At 33.1% G+C, this 19626-nt stretch overlaps 1 protein-coding gene across 1 annotated transcript in view; it reads left to right on the forward strand.

Annotated features, from left to right (window-relative positions):
- The window catches only part of SNX14 (sorting nexin 14), a 69946-nt gene that overhangs the window by 26550 nt on the left and 23770 nt on the right, over positions 1-19626 (forward strand). Inside the window, exons 8-18 of the mRNA XM_052646110.1 lie at positions 723-807; positions 4807-4963; positions 6257-6332; positions 7065-7109; positions 7212-7292; positions 7384-7498; positions 12880-13035; positions 13402-13526; positions 14047-14105; positions 17263-17289; positions 19134-19266. Of these exons, the coding sequence (XP_052502070.1) occupies positions 723-807; positions 4807-4963; positions 6257-6332; positions 7065-7109; positions 7212-7292; positions 7384-7498; positions 12880-13035; positions 13402-13526; positions 14047-14105; positions 17263-17289; positions 19134-19266 (1059 nt within the window). The remainder of the gene's footprint in view (positions 1-722; positions 808-4806; positions 4964-6256; positions 6333-7064; positions 7110-7211; positions 7293-7383; positions 7499-12879; positions 13036-13401; positions 13527-14046; positions 14106-17262; positions 17290-19133; positions 19267-19626) is intronic.

The following is a 19626-nucleotide window of genomic DNA, read 5'->3' on the forward strand; positions in this document are numbered from 1 at the left end:
ACATGAATCAGCCCTAGGTATACATATGTCCCTTCCCTCTTGATACTCCCATTCATATCCCACCCTTCTAGGTTGTTGCAGAGCCCTGGTTTGAGTTCCCTGAGTCATATAGCAAATTCCCATTGGCTGTCTAATTCACGTATGGAAGTGGATACGTTCGGAGAAGGAAATGGCAGCCCACTCCAGTATTCTTGCCTAGAGAATCCTGTGGACAGAGGAGCCTGGTGGGCTGCTGTCCATAGGGTCGCATAGAGTCAGACATGACTGAAGCGACTTAGCATGCATGCATGCGTTGGAGAAGAAAATGGCAACCGACTCCAGTATTCTTGCCTGGAGAATCCCAGGGATGGGGGAGCCTGGTGGGCTGCCATCTGTGGGGTCACACAGTCAGACATGACTAAAGTGACATAGCAGCAGCAGCAGTTTCCATGTTACTCTCTCCCTCTGTCCCACCCTCTCCTTTCTTCCCCAGACCCCATGTCCATAAGTCTTTCTCCATGTCTGTGTCTCCATTGCTGCCCTGCAAATAGGTTCATCAGTACTGTCTTTCTAATTCCATATATATGTGTTAATACACGACATTTATTTTTCTGACTTACTTCATTCAGTACAGCTAATTTTTAAGATCTTATGTCCCAGTGTCTTAAATATAGTGTTCCTGCCATTGTAACTTAGAGATAAATTATTTTAAAAGTTTTTATTTTAATGTTGGATTTTTCTAGGTGGATATTCCATCTATTATCACCAAGAAACTATTAAAAGCAGCAATGAAGCATATAGAAGTGATTGTTAAAGCCAGTCAGAAAGGTAATACAATTTCCTGCTCCGAAATTTGAGTGATTTTGTTTTTATATGCCAACTTTCACCCTAAATATCTGAGTACTGATAAATTAAGTGATATATTCATAAATATTCATATATTTATTAATAATACAAGTGATTATGTGAACTCAAGAATCTATGAAAATTAAAGTACAGTCATTAATTGTTAGGTATATTATTGATGAACCTTGTCTTTTTTTTTTTTTTGAATGGATCCTTTGCCTTTGTTACTTCCTTTGTGGTATCTCTCACATGTCTTCTCTCCTTTTTCCTTAATGATTTCAATTTGACCTAGCCTATCCTGTATACTGTTACTATGTTAATTTCACAATACCACAATCCTGTTACCTCCCTACTTTAAAAAAAAAATTAGTGACTGCTGTAGAGTCAAAACTGTCTTATATTTAAATACTTTCCTATGTAGTTAAGTTGTTTGATCTTGTCCTTCAATATGTATTATACTTTAGCTAGGATGACCTCTTTTCAGTTTCCCACATATGTCCTGGGCTTTATACTGTCGTGATGTATACATAATATATATTCATCAAATGTTTGCTGATTGAACAAATGAAATCTTTCTTTGGGGCTTTTCTTACTCTTAGATCAAGTTGAAATATACTTTTTAAGCAAAATTACTTATATGCTCTATATTTAGTTCTTTGTGAGACTGGTAATTACCATGTATGGTATTCCTCTTCTGGAAATTACCAGTAAGTATTAGCAGTCCAAAGCCTCTCAGGAGTCTTGCAGCAAAGATATAGCTTTAACTTTGTATAACCCGGAACATCCTAGACTCATTTGAGTGTGGAACCAATTTTCCCTTCTCATATAACATCAATTCATATAATCACAGTATATTTGAGGAAATTGTGTTCTAGGTAGAGTGGAAGTTAAATTATTAGTTTACTTGTCATTTGGTATAAATCATTCCTCAGGTACGAGAACCAGTTCAGATTGCATGTTTAAGCTCTTGTGTTTTTGTCTTATATAACAATTAAGAAGTTTTACCTTCAATGTAGTTTAAAAGTAGAAAAGTTTAAATGTGTGTAGTTTAAATGTTAAACAAAAAAAAAATTAACTTTTAAAATTGTCCTTTCACTGGCAAAATCATACCAGAAGATTGTAGCCATTCTGTTAAGGGTACTTTAATGACAGAAAAAAATATGGAAAATGTGTTTTTTTAATTAGTAAATTTTAGTTTTTAGAGTAGTTTTAAGTTTATAGAAAAATTGAGCAGTTATTTTAGAGATTCCCATATATTTCCCCCCTTCCCGATTGTTAACGCCTTGCCTTGGTTGGTACATTTGTTACAGTTGATATGCCAGTATTGATACATTGTTAACAAAGTCCATAGTTTTCATTAGGGTTTTACTCTTCTTGTACATTCTGTGGATTTTGACAAATGATTAATGTCATGTATTTATCATCCTTTATCATACTGAGTGTTTCACTGCCCCCATATCCCCTGTGTTTCACCTGTTTATCCCTCTCTCTTTCCTTCAGGAGCCCCTGACTACCACTGATCTTTTTGCTCTTTCTACAGTTTTCCCTTTTCCAAATGTCATAAATTCCATAAATGGAATCATACTGTAGCCTTTCCAGACTGCTTTCTTTCATTTAGAATTATGCATTTAAGGGTTCTCCATGTCTTCTGTGGCTAGATAACTGATTTCTTTTTAGTGCTCAATTACATTCTGTTGTTTAGATGTGCTACAGTTATCCATTCACTTTTTCAAGGACATCTTGGTCACTTGTGTGCAAGTTTTTGTGTGGGAAAATTATTTTTAATATGGTCTTAATTTTGTTATAAAGACAAACACTTTGAACTCAGGATATGAATAAATGGACTCATCTTTTTACTTTTAGTTGAATTGATCAGTTTAATAAAATCTCCAAGTTGTTTTGTTTCTGAGAGTGCTGAAATTTATCCTTTAGTCTTTGCAAGAGAAGGGTTGCTAGTTTGCTACCACTATTCATGTCAAAAATGGTCCTCAATTACAAAATCACCATAAAAGGCTAGATTGGATTCATTAATGACATTGTATTAGTAATTAATGAAATCCATAAAATTAAAAGACCTAAGTATTAGGAGGATTCCAGTTTGTCCAAAGGTTCTGGTGTTCTAAATGTTATAACAGTGAATTAGACTTGTAAGATTTTCCGGGTTTTGATTTTTCTTCTCTTTCATGCATGCATTTGTTTTCTAAATATTTTTTGCTACACAATTTTGTATACTCCGGAAGTAATTAAAGGTTAACCTCTTTATCCATATACATTTTTACTCTCTTGGTGTTCTCTCCTTATCTGCCTCTTGAAAGTAGGAATTGCAAAGAGGTTTTCTATGTAATTACTTCTGTCATCCTTAGACATGTTGAAAATACGTACATTAGAAGCCTTGGTTTAATTTAAATTCAGTAGTAGTTGAAGGGCCTTATTATATCAGTCTTTTCATCCTAAAGGAATCTTTTTTGTCATGGATTCTGAAAACTTCCTTTCGTGGTCTGAAAACTCCATTGATTAGGCAGGAGGTATACTGGTGATTAGTGGAGTTTAATTCATACCCTGTTTTTCAGCATCTATATTTTGCTTGTACTTGTATTAAGGTTTTCTTCCTCCACATGTTTTTATCTTCTGCCTGATTTTTAAATTCTTTCATTAGCTAAGACTACAAAAATCTCACATCTGAGTAGAGTCCAGTCTAGTGATTCAATTTATATATTATGTATAAATGCTTAATAGCATCAAATATTATAATTACTTGTACATTTTACATGGAATCTTTTCAGTGTTATCTATTTAATGACTTTACTGAGGGGGAAACTGAGGCTCAAAGGGATTATATTATTTAAGATCATCAATTAGTAAGTAGAACTGGAGTTTATAGCATAGCTTAGTCTTCTTATTTTAAATTCCTGTTTATGATATAAATTTTTAAAAGACCTGTACCCCGAATACTTGGGGCAGAATGCTTGGTAAACAATTGTATAATTATAAAATAAAATGCATGAACGTGGTTTGTATGAAAACCACATCATCTTTGTCAGTCCTGCTTTTGCACCTCTGGTGCAGGTAACATTCATTTACCTTCACACCTTTGGAATGTATATATGAGCATTTTTTTTTTTTTTGGTAAATATGCTTGCATTCTCTCAATAAAAATAGAAGTAAATAGTATAAAATAAATGCCATTGAATTAGAATTAAGATTCCCTTCACAGACTTCATGATTTTAAAACTTGGCCCAGAGTGCAGATAGGGGGAAATCGTGACTTCTTTTTCTCCTGCTCTTTTGAGGTCTGTAAAAAAGGATTGACAATACTATTATTTTTAAGTTTTGAAGTATTAGTTTAGTGCTTGGCCTTTAAGAAAACCTTTTGTTAGTGTAACTTTTATCATCAGTTAACATTTAGTAAGTAATCTAACTTCATGAACTTCCACTGTATACAGTTCTATACCTTTTCTGTCCTATACTATGGGCAGAAGATGCAGAACTTAACCAAGGAAGCCCGTTTCTATTCTGTAATTAGTTTAAAGGGTTACCTGATTGATTCTGATGTGAAAGAAGAGATAATAGAGAGCTTTAAGATGGATTTTTTAATACTTGCAGAGGATGAATAAGATGTAATGTTTGATAACTAAAGCTTTGTGTGTGCTGGAAGATGTTTTATTTAGTTTTTTCCACTTAAAACTTTTGCTTTTAATATAATTTGTAATGACCTGAGTTTAAAATTTTGTTTACCAAGGGTGAAAGGACTTTTTTTATCAATTCATTTTGAATAAATTAAAAACTTCCAGCAAAGAGGAAAATTACCTTCTTTACTTTATTTTTGTGGAAAAGTTTACCAGTAGAATACATATTGGAAAGAAAGAAAGGTTAAGAAAGGAATGGCTGTGTTAAATTATTTTCTGTTTGTTAGTGGAAATGGCTGAAGTTATTTAATGCTGTTAACTTCTTCCAATGTTTATTTCTTATTTGTATTTATAGTAGAAAATACAGAGTTTTTACAGCAAGCTGCTTTAGAAGAATATGGTCCAGAGCTTCATGTGGCTTTGAGGAGTCGAAGAGATGAATTACATTATTTAAGGAAACTTACCGAACTACTTTTTCCTTATATTTTACCTCCTAAAGCAACAGACTGCAGGTATAAATAAGACTGGAAAATGTCATAGCAGTATTTACATACCATGCCATGTGTATATTGCTGTTTTTGATCATAACAGGAATACACTAAAACTTGAGGTTATCCTATGATGTGAAAAATTTTCCATTTAAGAAATATAATTTATTAGGTCCTAAAATGCCATTTTAGGCACTGAACATTCATGATATATTGTATTGCTAACAGTTTTTTCCTAGAAGCTGATCTTGGGAAATCAAAGATAAACATAAAAATTAAGTTTCTTACTTGATATCATTATACTGTGTTACATCCTTGGTGTTCCTTTGAAAAGACATGCATATTGGGACTCACTGGCAGAAGCACTTTGGATAAATTATACAGCTAAGTTTGGAAAGTATAGTTAAAGCCTCCTTTGTTCCTATAAGAGCATGTTTAGATTATTCCATAAAGTTCCTTTGTTGCTCTTATCTTTATGATCCTTAGAGATAAGGACCATGGTTTATTTTATTTATTTACTTTAATTGAATTATAGTTAATTTATAGTACTATTTTCAGATAACATAGTGCTTCAGTATTTTCATATATTACACTCTGTTTAATGAAAGAAAGGGGAAGTGAAGTCGCTCAGTCGTGTTCGACTCCTTGCGACCCCATGGACTGTAGCCTACCAGCTTCCTCTGTCCGTGGGATTTTCCAGGCAGGAATACTGGAGTGGGTTGCCATTACCTTCTCCAGGAGATCTTCCCAACTCGGATTGAACCCGGGTCTCCTGCATTGGAGGCAGACGCTTTACTGTCTGAGCCACCAAGAAAGTACTCTATTTAGAGTTATTATAAAATAATAGCTATATTTCCTTGTGCTGTGCAGTATGTCCAACCATGGCTTATTCTTGGTGGTACACTTTAAATGTTACTTTATTTTAAATTTAAAATATTTTAAATAAAAGTTTAAAAAATGGCTTTATTAATTTAAATATTATAGTCACACAATAATTATACTATTAAAATTAGTTTTACTTATTAATTTGTTACATGTAACATTGTAATATTCTGAAGTAGAGTTTTTCTAATGCTTACTCAAGTTCCCCCTGCCGAGGAAATGCTTTTTCCCTCTTAATAGTATTCCTTTTAACCAGTTAAGAAATCCAGATGTGGTCTCTGAACCAATAGTGTGAGCATTAGTTGGTGGCTTGTTAGAGATGGCAGACTCTCAAGGCAGACCCCAGACCTCCTGAATCATGGTCATATTAACAAGATTCCCACGTGAGAGCTGATGTAAGTCACTAAATATGTACAATATTGTTCTTTTTTCCAGATCTCTGACCTTACTTTTAAGAGAGATTCTCTCTGGTTCAGTGTTCCTCCCTTCTTTGGATTTCCTAGCTGATCCAGTAAGATGTAAAAAATTTTTTTTCTTTAATTGTGATAAAATGCATATAAAGTAAAATTTACCATCTTAAATTACATGGACAGTTCAGTGGTATTAAGTACACTTCACATTGTTGAGCAACCATCACCATAGCTTGTCTCCAGAACTCTTTTTATCTTACAAAATCGAAATTCTGCACCCATATAAACATTAATTCTCCATTCCTCCTAACGCCTGGCAACTCTGCTTCCTGACTGTTTTCTGTCTCTGTGAACTTGACTACTCTGGTTACCTTAGATGAGTGGAGTGATGCAGCATCTGGCTTATTTTACATGGTATAATATCGTCAAGGTTCATTCATGTTGCAGCATAGATCAGAATTCCCTTTCTTTTCAAGGCTGAGTAGTATTTCATTATAGATATATGTCACATTTTGTTCATTCATCTATTGATGGATAGTTGAGTTGCTTTTACTTTTGATCCAGTAAGATTTTGAAGAAATAGGGATAATTTATAAGCATTTTGAATGCCAAAGTCAGAATAACTTTTCTTTTTCCATTTCCACAAAAGTTGAGAACCCTGTATTGTAGATTTTTTTAAAAAGTTCTTCTGTGTTACAAAAGTACAGATGCTTTGCCACTGCTCTGTTTTGTCATTTTTCCAGAAACCTTCACAATCTGATAGAAGCTTTCAGAATTCAGGGCAGAATACACTAATGAAATTATTTTGATCTATGTTTATTATTTTCCATTAGGATACTGTGAATCATTTGCTTATCATCTTCATAGATGACAGTCCAGTGAGTATTGAACATGTTAGAAAATATTTCAGATTGCATTGAAGTTTGATACATACCTGTAAAATCAAATGACACTTGACTGAATTAATTCTCTTTTCAAAGCCTGAAAAAGCGACTGAACCGCCTTCCCCTTTAGTTCCATTCTTGCAGAAATTTGCAGAACCTAGAAATAAAAAACCATCTGTAAGTATTTTCAGAAATAACATACTTTTGACATAAACAATTTTATCACGTATTTATATAGCTCTAACTTCTCCTCCCATGTTGTATCAAGGTGCTGAAGTTGGAATTGAAGCAAATCAGAGAGCAGCAAGATCTCTTGTTTCGGTTTATGAACTTTCTGAAACAAGAAGGAGCAGTGCACGTGTTGCAGATTTGTCTGACTGTGGGTGAGGCTTACCTGTGTACTTTACTAAAGTCATTGTTAAACTTTGTCATATACTTGACAGTTCAGATCAGATCTGATGTTGTAGTTGCCAGTGTCTACTCCTTTCCACATTGGAACATAATCTATAACTGACTTCAACCAAGTGCTCTTAGCAGGAAAAAAAACTACTAAAAATTTAGAGTAGTGAAATTGTGTTAAAGACCTGGTCATGAGCATTTTGTCACAGTTTTTGTTAAGAATTATTTTGATTAAGTAATCAAATATAAAAATGTTCTATTTTGACTAGAAGTTCTATAACATCTTGTGCTATTGGATTTTGAGGCACTATATGGACTCTGAAAAGATAGTTTTTTTAATGCACCTAATTTTTTAAAATATATAATGAAAACAAATTGAGGTGTATTTTACACAGAAAACAAATAGAATTTAAATATACGATTGCTCTAACAAATCTGCACTCCATATAACCTACACCTTTACTGAGATCAGGAAGATTTCCATCACCCTAGAAGGTTCCCTGAGAGCCCTTCCCAGCTGATGCTTTCCTGCTCCCACTCCTGCCAAAGCAGTCACTGATCTCATTTCTTTGACCACAGATTGGTTTTTCCTGTACAGTTTCCTTATATAGATGGAAGCTCATAGGATGTACTTTTGGAGCCTGACTTCATTGATTCAGGATGATGCTTTTTAAGATTGATTGATGTTATTGTGTAGATGAGTAGTTTGTTCTTTTTTATTGCGAAGTAGTGTTCTTTTGTATGAGGGTACCACACTTTCTTTATTCATTCTCCTCTAGATGGGTATCTGGACTGCTTCCACTCTGGGGCTATTATGAGTAAAGCTGCTCTGCACATTCTTGTACAGGGCTTTCTGTTGAGCATATATTTAATAACTAGAAGTATAATTGCTGTGTCACAAGGTAGATATATGTTTAATTTTATAAGAAGCTGCCAAATTGTTTTCCAGAGGGTTGTATGTACTATTTTACTCCACCAGCAGGGTAAGAGAGTTCTGGTTGTGCCTCAACTTTATAAAAATTTGGTGGTGTTTATCTTTTTAATTTTAGCCGTTTTAGTTGGTATATGGTAGAATTTTGTTGTGCTTTTAATTTGCACTTCTCTAATGATTAACAGAGATGAATACTTTATCATGTGCTTATTGACTATTTGAATATCTTTGTGGAATTGCTGTCTTTTGCCTGTTTCTTACTGAATTGTTTTTCCTTTTGTCAGAAATTTCAGTAGTTCTTTAAATATTCTAGATATGAGTCTTTTTGTCAGATATAAGTATTACAAAGATTTTCTTTCAGACAATGGTTTGTCTTTTTCTTTTTGAAATAGTGTCTCTTGATGAGCAGAACTTTTAAATTTTGATGAAATTCAGTGTATCAATTTTTAATTTTATGCTTAGTGCTTTCTGAGACTTCCAAAAGACTTTTTTAAGCCTTCACCTATCTTTAGTCAAGGTGATGTTTGCCTGTTTTTCTCTAGGTGTGTTATAGTTACTATATTTTATATACAGGTTTGTGATCTATCTTGAAATAATTTTTAGGTTGGTATTAGGTAGGGGTGGAGGTTCATTTTTCCCCTGTATAGATATACAGGTTTTCCAGTATCCATTTTTTGAAGAGACGTTTCATTCCCATCTTGAGTTACTTGGGCATCTTTGACAAACCTTTTGACCATATGTGGGTCTGTTTCTCGGTTATATTCTTTTCCATTGATCCATATGTCTACTTTTTTTGGCCAATACCACAGTCTTGATTGGGGCTTCCCTTGTAGCTTCGTCAGTAAAGAATCTACCTGCAGTGTAGGAGACCAGGGTTCGAACCCTGGGTTGGGAAGGTCCCCTGGTGAAGGAAATGGCAACCCACTCCAGTATCCTTGCCTGGAAAATCTCATGGACAGTGGAGCCTGGTGGGCTGCAGTCCATGGGGTCGCAAAGAGTTGGGTACGACTGAGCGACTAATACTAATACAGTCTTGATTACTTTGACTAAGTAAGTTTTGCAATCAAGTGGTTTAAGGCTTCCCACTTAGTTCTTTTTAAAGACTGTCCTTAGCTATTTTAAGTTCTTTGCATTTCTATATAAAGTTTACAATCAGACTGATAATCCTACCCCTTCATCCACATACACAACCTGCTTCAATGTTTTAATTGGGGTGGTATTAAATCTGTAGCTCAACTTGGGGAGTAATGACATCTCAACAGTATTTAGATTTCCAGTACATGAATAGGGCGTATTTTTTCATTCATTTCATTCTTAATTTCTCTCCATAAAAGTGTTTCATAGTTATCACTGTGGATCTTTATTTTTGGATTTATTTGAATGTGATATTTAAAATAACTTGTTAAATTTTTTTGTTGCTTATATACAGAAATAGAATTGATTTATTGCATACTGATTTTGTATCCTGTGACATTACTAAGTTTACTTACTAGTTCTAGTAGCTTTTTTGTAGATTGCCTTAGGATTTTCTGCACACACAATCATGTCATCTGTGAATACACAGTTTTACTTTTTCCTTTGTGATGTTTACATCTTATTTCTTTTTCCTGCCCCTATTGTAATGGCTAGGACCTTCAGTGTGGTGTTGAATCTGAGTGGTGAGAGCTTACATCCTTGCTTTACGGGGGAATCATTTAGTGTTACACCATTATGTATAATATTAGCCTGGGTTTTCCTGGTAGATCTCCTTTACTAGATAGAGAACATTTCCTTCTGTTTATTGTTTGCTGAGAATTTTTATCATGAATGAACAGTGGATTTTTAAAATGCTTTTAGTGCATCTCAGCACCCTATTTAATCACCAAGTTATTCCTAATATTCTTTTATTATGGAGGTGTAGTGATATCCCCTCTTTATTGCTAATTTGTACTTTCTAGTGGTTTATAAAGTTTCGAAATATTTTTGATTTGCTAAGTTTTAGCTTTCATATTTATTATTTCCTTTCTTCTTACCTTGTGATTAGTGTGTACTTTTGGTTTCTTAAGGTGAAAGCACTGATGATTAATTTGTACACATTTCTTCTTTCTTAATATAAGCACTTAAAACTATAAATTTCTATGAGTTGCTATAACTGAATTCTAAGATTTTTGATATGCTGTGCTTATTTAGTTTGAAATATTTTAAAATTTTCCTGTGGTTTATCCTTTGACCCTTGGGTTATTTTGAAATGTATTGCTAAATTTCCAAAATTTGGGGATTTTTGAGTTATCTTATTGTGATTGATTTCTGATTTAATACTGTCCTGATCAGACAACATATTTGGTGTGATTTCAGTCCTTTGAAATTGATTGAAACTTGTTTTATGGCCCATCCATATGATCTGTATGAATATTCCATGTACATGTGAGAAGAACATCTATTTTGCTGTGTTGGGTGGTGTCCTGTAAATATTATTTAGATTAAATTGATGGCTTTTGATTTCTTAATGGATTTGCTATTTCTCCCTTTAGTTATTAATTTTTTTTCATCTATTTCAAGCTTCATTATTAGGTGCAGAGACATTTAAGATTGTTAATGAATCTATCCTTTTATCACTATAAAATGCTCTTCTTTATCTCTGTCTTGAAGTCTACTTTGTTTGATATTAATATATAGTTATACTATCTTTACTCTTGGGTTTGCATTGTATTACCTTTTTCTATATAATTAAAGAATTTAACATTTATTATAAATACCACATAGCTGAATATTGCTTTAAAAAAGGCGAGTTTGATAATCTTTATTTTCTAATTGGGGGTTATAGTACATTTACACTTAGTATAATTATTGCATATTTATTGTTAGGTCTTTGGTCTTGGTGTTTTGTATTTGTTCCATGTATTATTTTTTTAATGTTTTCCTACCTTTCTTTGAATTACTTGAGCATTTTTCAGTGTTTTATCTCCTCTGTTGACATTTTCTTATTTTTTTTTAGTGGTTGCTCAATGATCATCATCCTTCATTTATCGCAGTTTTCATTTAAACATATATTTTACTGTTTCAGAAACAGTGTAAGAACCTCAATATACCTCAGTTTGTTCGCTTATTGTCTGATGTGACTGTTACTATATAGTTTAATTCTGTGTAGGCTATGAAACTCCACAGTACATTGCTTTTTCTCCCTTAAGCAACAGTCTTAACACACACACACACATGCACACATATTTTGGCCTTGATAGTTACCGGCAAATTTACTTTTTTGGTGGCCTTTATTCTTTTTCTGCAGAGCCAGTTTCTGTATCATTTTCCTTCTGCTGAAATTAATGTTTTTTATTACATTTCTTATAGCACTATTCTGCTGGAGGTAAATTCTCTTAGCTCTTGTCTGTCTGAAAAGGTGTTATTTTGTATTCATTTTAAAAAGATATTCTCACCAAATAAAAATTTCAGGTTATGTTTTTTTTCTTTCAGCATTTTATGTCATTTTTTCATTGTCTTTTGAGCAGCGTCATTGTTTCTAAGGAGAAATTAGCTTCCATTCTTATGTTTGTTTCCCTATATATATTCCTTTTCTCCCTGATTTTGCAGTTTTCTTTTTGTGTTTGGGGTTTCAGCAATTTAACTGTAATGTGTAGTTTTTAAAAAGTTTATTCTGCTTGGATTTTCCTAGGAATCTTAGATATGTAGGTTGGTGGTTTTCATCATTTTAGAAGATGCTTGGTTGTTATCTCTTCAAATACTGTGCCTGATTTTTTCCTCTCCTTTTTGAGATTCCAATTTTATGAATTTGCTATCATTCCAAAGATCTCATATGTTCTGTTCTAGTTTTTTCTTATTCTTTTTTAAAGAAAAACTCCTTTTCTCTTTGTTTCAGTTTCGATAATTAAGAATTAAGGGGTAAGCTCCATATTACCTCTTGTAATAAAAAAGGCAGTCAGTATTTTGGGTTTTTTAATGCTGTCCTCTGTCTCTTTAGAAAAAATTGATTTGTTCAGACTCTGAGCCCTGTCACTAGTCTACAGCTTCCTTGATGGAAAGAAACATTGTTTAAAAACATTGACCGGGACTAAAAAGAGCCTTAGTTTTCACTATTATTTAGTGAATCAGGTTTCAGAATATTAAAGACCCTTGGTATAAGAAATTAATCCAATATGTTTCTTAAAGAGAATTTTACAAACATGTTTATTATTCTAAGTTTTAGAAGATTTATGTTGCTAGGCTAATATTTACACATTTTATGTTGGTATATATTATATTTGACTGTTTAACTTCTCTTTCATCTCAGTAGTTGTTTTATTGCTCCCAATTAAAACTTTTTTAAAAACTTAAAATGATGAATAGACTACTCATACTTGCCACTTTTGATATTCATTACAGTTAGACTGAGAGCCTAAAGTTTTCACTGAATAGTTTGACTCTATGAAAATCTTTTTTTTTCCTTTCTGAATTTGCTAGAGGAATTCAATGACAGAATTTTACGACCAGAGTTATCAAATGATGAAATGCTGTCTCTTCATGAAGAGTTACAAAAGATTTATAAAACATATTGTTTAGATGAAAGTGTTGACAAAATTCGATTTGATCCCTTCATTGTAGAAGAGATTCAAAAAAGTAAGTAAAAGATGAGGATGAATTCTGTTGTTCTGTAGTTCTTTTACTCTTTTCAGAGTTTTCTGATGTATTCCCTGTTTATTGCAACAGCTGTGTGAGATACACAGGCAGGCATTATCCCATTTTACTAACAAGATGAAAGCTGTGACGAAGAAACTTATTCACAATTCACATAAATAATACTTGCCAGAACTGGCTAGGTTGTTCTAATTCTTCATTCTGGTGTGATCTGCACCTTACAGTGGATTTTCTGCAAAACAGTTTTAGTGTTGTTTGTTTGCTCTTTCACTGTAATGAATTTTAAACTAATATATAATGTATTTGTGCTTTTCATAAATAATTTTTGCAATATAATTTTTTTAACAGTTGCTGAAGGCCCATATATAGATGTGGTGAAACTTCAAACTATGAGATGTCTTTTTGAAGCTTATGAACATGTACTTTCTCTCTTGGAAAATGTGTTTACTCCTATGTTTTGCCACAGTGATGAGGTAAGTCAGAATATTAATGTTGTGTGAAGATTTTTCTTTAAAACTTATTAGTTGCTTTGATATCATTGCATGAATAATTCAGATAATAAATAGAAAAATAAAATGTAGTTAATTAAATGCTGTTTTGCACTACATAATTTAATTTAAGCCACTACATAATTTAAGCCACCTGCCAATGCAGGAGATTAGAAACTGATAATATTATTTCTTAATATCAAAACCATGTTTGTGTATGTGGCTAGTAGATTGCTACCTAATTGGTCTATTTGATTTTCCATATATCTGAGTGGCTTTGTAGTGGTGATGGGGAAACCCCATTTTTGTATGTATATTGTTTACCTACTAGTGGAAATCAGATGGTTTGAATACCTCCATTTGCAATATCTTAATCCTTACTCTATTTGACTGTGATTGTATTCACTTGATTTAAGTAATATTTTCTTTAAACTTGTAAGTAGTAAGGTAAAATAGCATATTCAATATCAAGTACTGGTTTAATAAATCATAATTATTTTTTAAGTATTTTAGACAACTTTTAAGAGGTGCAGAATCACCAACACGCAATTCAAAATTCAACAGGTAGGTATATTCAATCGTATATATGGTGGTTGCTTTTTTTTTTTTTTTGGTTCTTTTTGATACTAATCATTCTGTGATAGCATCATTACCTTTATTAGCTGTTTTTCTTTGACTATGTGGTTTCTTTGCTGTATAAGTAAACCAGATATTTTATTAAGGAGTTGTAGAGCCATATTACATATAGTAATGTAAAAATGCCAGACATTCTTTTAGAAAAATTTAACAAGGTACACACCATTGCTTTGTTAATATTATAACTAACATGTATTATTGCTGGAGTACCTGCTTTATTGGAAACTGTGGACTGCATGCATAATTGAAATCCACAGATAACTCCATTTTAGAGAGTAGTTTGTTTTTTTTTTTTCCAGAGAGTGATGTTTATTAGAGTACCCACTGGTTACAAAAGTGGAAGGGTTTTCCCTTCTTGGCTTTCTGGAAACATAAATGTGCAGTTAAATGACCTAATAAAGGCAGTGTAAGAGAGGTGCTTTATCCATTTATAAACTGGATAATTAATGTCTTGATTTGTTCCTTACATTGTATATGTACAAAATTGACACAGATATCAAATATATAAATCTATAGAATTGATACTCACATTGCTCTCAACATCTTCCAGTTTGTGTATTATATGCTCTCATGTGAAACTCTTTGCAACCCCATGGACTGTAGCACACCAGTCTCCTTTGACCATGGGATTTTTCCAGGCAAAAATACTGGAGAGGGTAGCCATTCCCTTCTCCAGGATATCTTCCTGATCCAGGTGTTGAACCCAGACTCCTGCATTGCAGGCAGATTCTTTACCGTCTGAGCCACCAGGGAAGCCCAGTTTGTTTGAGCAAGAATCTAATAATAAACATAAATAAATTGGAGATGTGTTGCAAAGAGAGAAGTAGATAAGTCAGAAAATGGAGTGGTTTTAAAAATAGCATAAGGAAAAATGTGAAAACCTGAGCCGTGGGGAGACTGTGTTACATATTTTGACAAAACTAAGGGTTGTAGAAATATATAGATTTGAATTTTTTTGTATGTTAAATATTAATTTTTACATAATTATATACATATGTAGTATATATGTAGTAATTTTTCTGAAAGGTGCCCCAGTGCTCAATCGTGTCCAGTGCTCTGTGACCCCATGGACTGTAGCCCACCAAGCTCCTCTGTCCGTGGGATTTCCCAGGCAGAAATACTGGAGTGGGTTGCTGTTTTCTTTTCCAGGTGATTTTCCCAACCCAGGGATGGAACCTGTGTCTCTTGTGTCTCCTGCATTGACAGGTGAATTCTTTACCACTAGCTACCACCTGAAAGGTGGGACATAGCTTTCTAAATGGAGAAGGCAATGGCACCCCACTCCAGTACTCTTGCCTGGAAAATCCCATGGACAGAGGAGCCTGGTGGTCTGCAGTCCATGGGGTCGCTAAGAGTCAGACATGACTGAGCGACTTCACTTTCACTTTTCGCTTTCATGCATTGGAGAAGGAAATGGCAACCCACTCCAGTGTCCTTGCTTGGAGAATCCCAGGGATTGGGGAGCCTGGTGGGCTGCCGTCTGTGGGGTCGCACAGAGTCGGACACGACTGAAGCGACTTAGCAGCAGCAGCTTTCTGAAATGTGGGACGTAACCTTTATGATTCTTTGTTAAAATGTTACTCCTTTACTGTTCCCTAAGAATTTATATATTGCAATTATGTAATAGTTACTTTATATAACAAAAATTCCATGCATACTATTTAAAATAGCATTCTTGACCCAGTCCACACAGGGCTTCCCACTTGGCTCAGTGGTAGAGAAGCCACCTGCCAATGCAGGAGATGTGGGTCCTTCGCTGGGTGGGGAAGATCCCCTGGAGAAGGAAATGACAACCAACTCCAGTATTCTTGCCTGGGAAATCCCATGGACAGAGAAGCCTGGTGGGCTACAGTCCATGGGGTCGCAAAGAGTCGGACATGACTGAGCGACTCTTTAACATTTTATTTATTTATTTTTATCTATGGACTTAGGATGTTTGGAGTCTCACATTGATAGTGAAACTCCTCTATTGGATTCCTTAAGAGGAAGTGGTTCTTTGATCTTCTGAGCTTGCTGAGTAGCTAAATGTAAGTCAGGGTCATAACCTCAGAGATGGAAAGCTTCCTTTGCCACTTTGAGAACACCTAGTTGTCTTCAACATATTGAGACTCTAATTTTGCTGACTTAGCATATAAACTTAATAGGAAGAAAATGTGGATTGTTTTCATTCTGGGTAATGGTTATGGCCTTAGAAAGTATGTTTTTCTTTATGTTGACCTGACTCTGACATTATCTGTCTTGTTAGGACTCTGCTCCAGTGACACTCAATGATTCATTTACCTGTGTAGAATAAGTAAAAGACTTTCTTAACAGTCCTTCACTGAAAATTTATAGTAGCATTGCTAATTAGCTGTTAGATGACTGAAAATATGTAAAATATTTATTCATACATTTTATGCCTACATTAAAAGCAGGTGACCAAGCACTAATATATATTAATTGTGAGATTAGCAAGGCATTGGTGTGTATCTTGTTAAATTTTCCCAAATGTTTAGGCATTTTCACATTATTATTATATTTGCATTTTAAAAGCAAAATTTTAATGCATGTTAATGTTAATCTGTTTCATTCTATACTTACAGCATAACTTAAATATTTAAGGCTGGATCTTTTGTTAACTTTGCTTCGTAGCTTAAGACATGATTTTAAAAAATATTCAAACTAAAAATGTGTTGAGCTTGCATCCATAGATATGAATTCCATGTTAGAAAATACACGTTTGTTTTTTCTGCCAAGTTTTTGGTGGCTTAGTCTCTGAATATTTTGCACTGTATTAAACAAATAGTTTGCTTAAATGAGGGCAAAAAATACAGAATTATTTTGTGACATACTGAGTTTTTAAGAATTTTTTTAATGATCTAGAATTCAGATTCCATTTCCGCAAAAGAGCCATTATGTTTTATTTCTCTTTCCTTTATCATGTTAGTCCTAAGAATTCCTTTTCTTTGTCAAGATGAATGTTATCCATCAGTGTAACTTTTAAAGCTTTTAAATTTTGTTTTATTGTTCTAAAGTGAAACTTGTTTAATGTCTGGGGTTTCTCTTTCTCTTTTCCTTATATAATTTCACATATCTGTTACTGCAGAGGTAGCCTAAGTTTGGATGATTTTCGGTAAGTCTTGAGACAGCATGTGATTCTTTTTTGTATAAATTATCTGTTTAATTCCAAAACATACACCCAAAACAACCTAAGTAAAACTAAAAAGGAAAAAAAAAAAGAAACATTATGCAGCTACTGCCTTTATATCAGCTATTTGGTATATCTCTTAAAATTAACCTGTAGTTTGATTCTAGATGTCTCATTTTGGAAATAACATGATATATATCATTATAAAATAAAAATGTCAGTATAAAAATAAAATGAAAAAGCCAGTATTCAGCTTTTAAAGCTATTACCTCATTTTTTAAATGGTATTGATCTTGCTAAATTACATTTAGACTTACTTGTGTTTAAAGAACTTTTTTTTTTTAAGCAAGTAGTACAATTTTTTCAGTATTTCTGGGCTTCATCACAAGTGAGATATTAAAAAAAAATAGTTCAAAAAGTCCAAACTGTTTTATAATCCATTTAGGTTCTGAAGATCAGCAAAATCTATCTAGATTCTGGAGATTTTAATATTTTATCAGTATTTTCATATTTGTTTTTGACATTTATTTCAGAGAAAATTGTGTTTACAATTTTGAATTTTTAAAAAACACTAATTTTATGCCTGTTTAAAATAATATTCTAGCTTAAGTATCCTTTTTTACAACTACTACTATTTATTATTAGCGTTTTTCCAGTTTTAAAATAAGTTTGATTCACTTCTTCACTCCTTGAACGTGTATAAAATGTATATGTTACTCATATACCTAGTGCATTGAAACTTGATCAGTTTACTTGTATTTCTGTAATTGTTGCATTATTTTTACAAGTACATTTTCTTAGACGAATAGTAGCTATTCATTAAGTTAAGCCGTTCAAAACCAACTTTCTTAAATTTTAAAACAGTCATTTTTTATTTGGAGGTTTGTTATAAGGGCAGTATTACATAGTGAGCATGACTTTTGAATAAAAGTTATGTTTTTACTTGTTGAATCAGAAGCAGTAGGCTGTAATGGACGAAATTTTTGCTGCTTTTTGGAGTATTTTTGTTGTCGCTTTTCAGCTATTTCTGCTTTTAGAAATTCACTTTTATAAAAAATGGCAAAACCATTATTTAATATGTAAGACAGAGCAGGGCTTCTTCCTTAGGCTACATTTGTTTTTATCTTTTATGTTCATTGCTAGCTTTTCCCTTGCCATTTTATTTCTTCTCTTGTTATTACTTTGAAATAATGTAAGGTACACTTTATACTTCATTCTTCTTTTGAGTATCATTTATGTGATTATAAAGTTGAAGTATGCTTAAAAATTTTTAGCCATTTTCAGAATTTTTTTGTTCTATCTAAAAATGAAGTACTGAGAAAGTTTCCTAGTCTTCTTGTTTTTCTGTTACACTGAATTATTTCAGAAGTACATTAGCAGGCAGATTCTTTTACCACTGCACCACCTGGGTGGGTACAGTTTGAGTGGTATAGTCTATTTTGAACATTGGTCTTACCAAATTATTTAACCTGTTATTTCAAAAGCTGAATGGCAGTTAGAAATATGTACCACTAGAGGGCTCTCATCTTTTATACTTGGTAGTTCCATTAGTATTCTAAGGTAAAAGAGTAGGTAAATTTCAAATGTTTGTTAGTAAATACTGTCCCATTTATTCATCCCCTCAAATTTAAACTTTAAATATACTGTCACTTTTGATTATGAAGATATTGAGACTTAATCTATGACTGAGAACTCCAAAAAGTTATGTTTAGCCATACCTTCAGTTTACCCTTTTTGCAACTATTCTTATTATTGTTTACAGTAAACTAGACTGTTGTGATAATGTAATAACTTGCTATATTCTTGATACATTTTTGTTTAATATTTAGGAGCACACAGAAGAGAGGAGAATCATTTGGAATCAGCCGAATAGGCAGCAAAATTAAAGGAGTCTTCAAGAGCACCACAATGGAGGGAGCTATGTTGCCAAACTATGGTTTAGCTGAAGGTGAAGACGACTTTGTAAGTAAGAATTTTTCAATTTGATGTATGTATAACTTCAGACTTAAAAATAGCATAAAAAGTTGGATGTGCTTACTTGTTATTTTCTCTCTTTTTTAATCTTACTTCTTACTTCAGACTTCATTTGTGTTTTCCATCCATGGTGCTAATCTAATTTTAAAATTTCTGAGCATTAAGTTACTGCTTACTAAGGCCAGAATGGTTTCTGTTTTGGTGATAATGCTTCTAATAGTCAAACAATTTATCATATTTTGATTACGCTTTTACTTCACATCCTGATCTTATCTCTTCCTAACCGTATTAGCCAGGCGTTTGGAGTTGTATTAATATGTCCTGTTTAACCCCTTGATACTCAAACTG

The sequence above is a fragment of the Budorcas taxicolor genome, chromosome 9, assembly GCF_023091745.1.
Source record: "Budorcas taxicolor isolate Tak-1 chromosome 9, Takin1.1, whole genome shotgun sequence".
In the NCBI taxonomy this organism is placed as follows: domain Eukaryota; kingdom Metazoa; phylum Chordata; class Mammalia; order Artiodactyla; family Bovidae; genus Budorcas; species Budorcas taxicolor.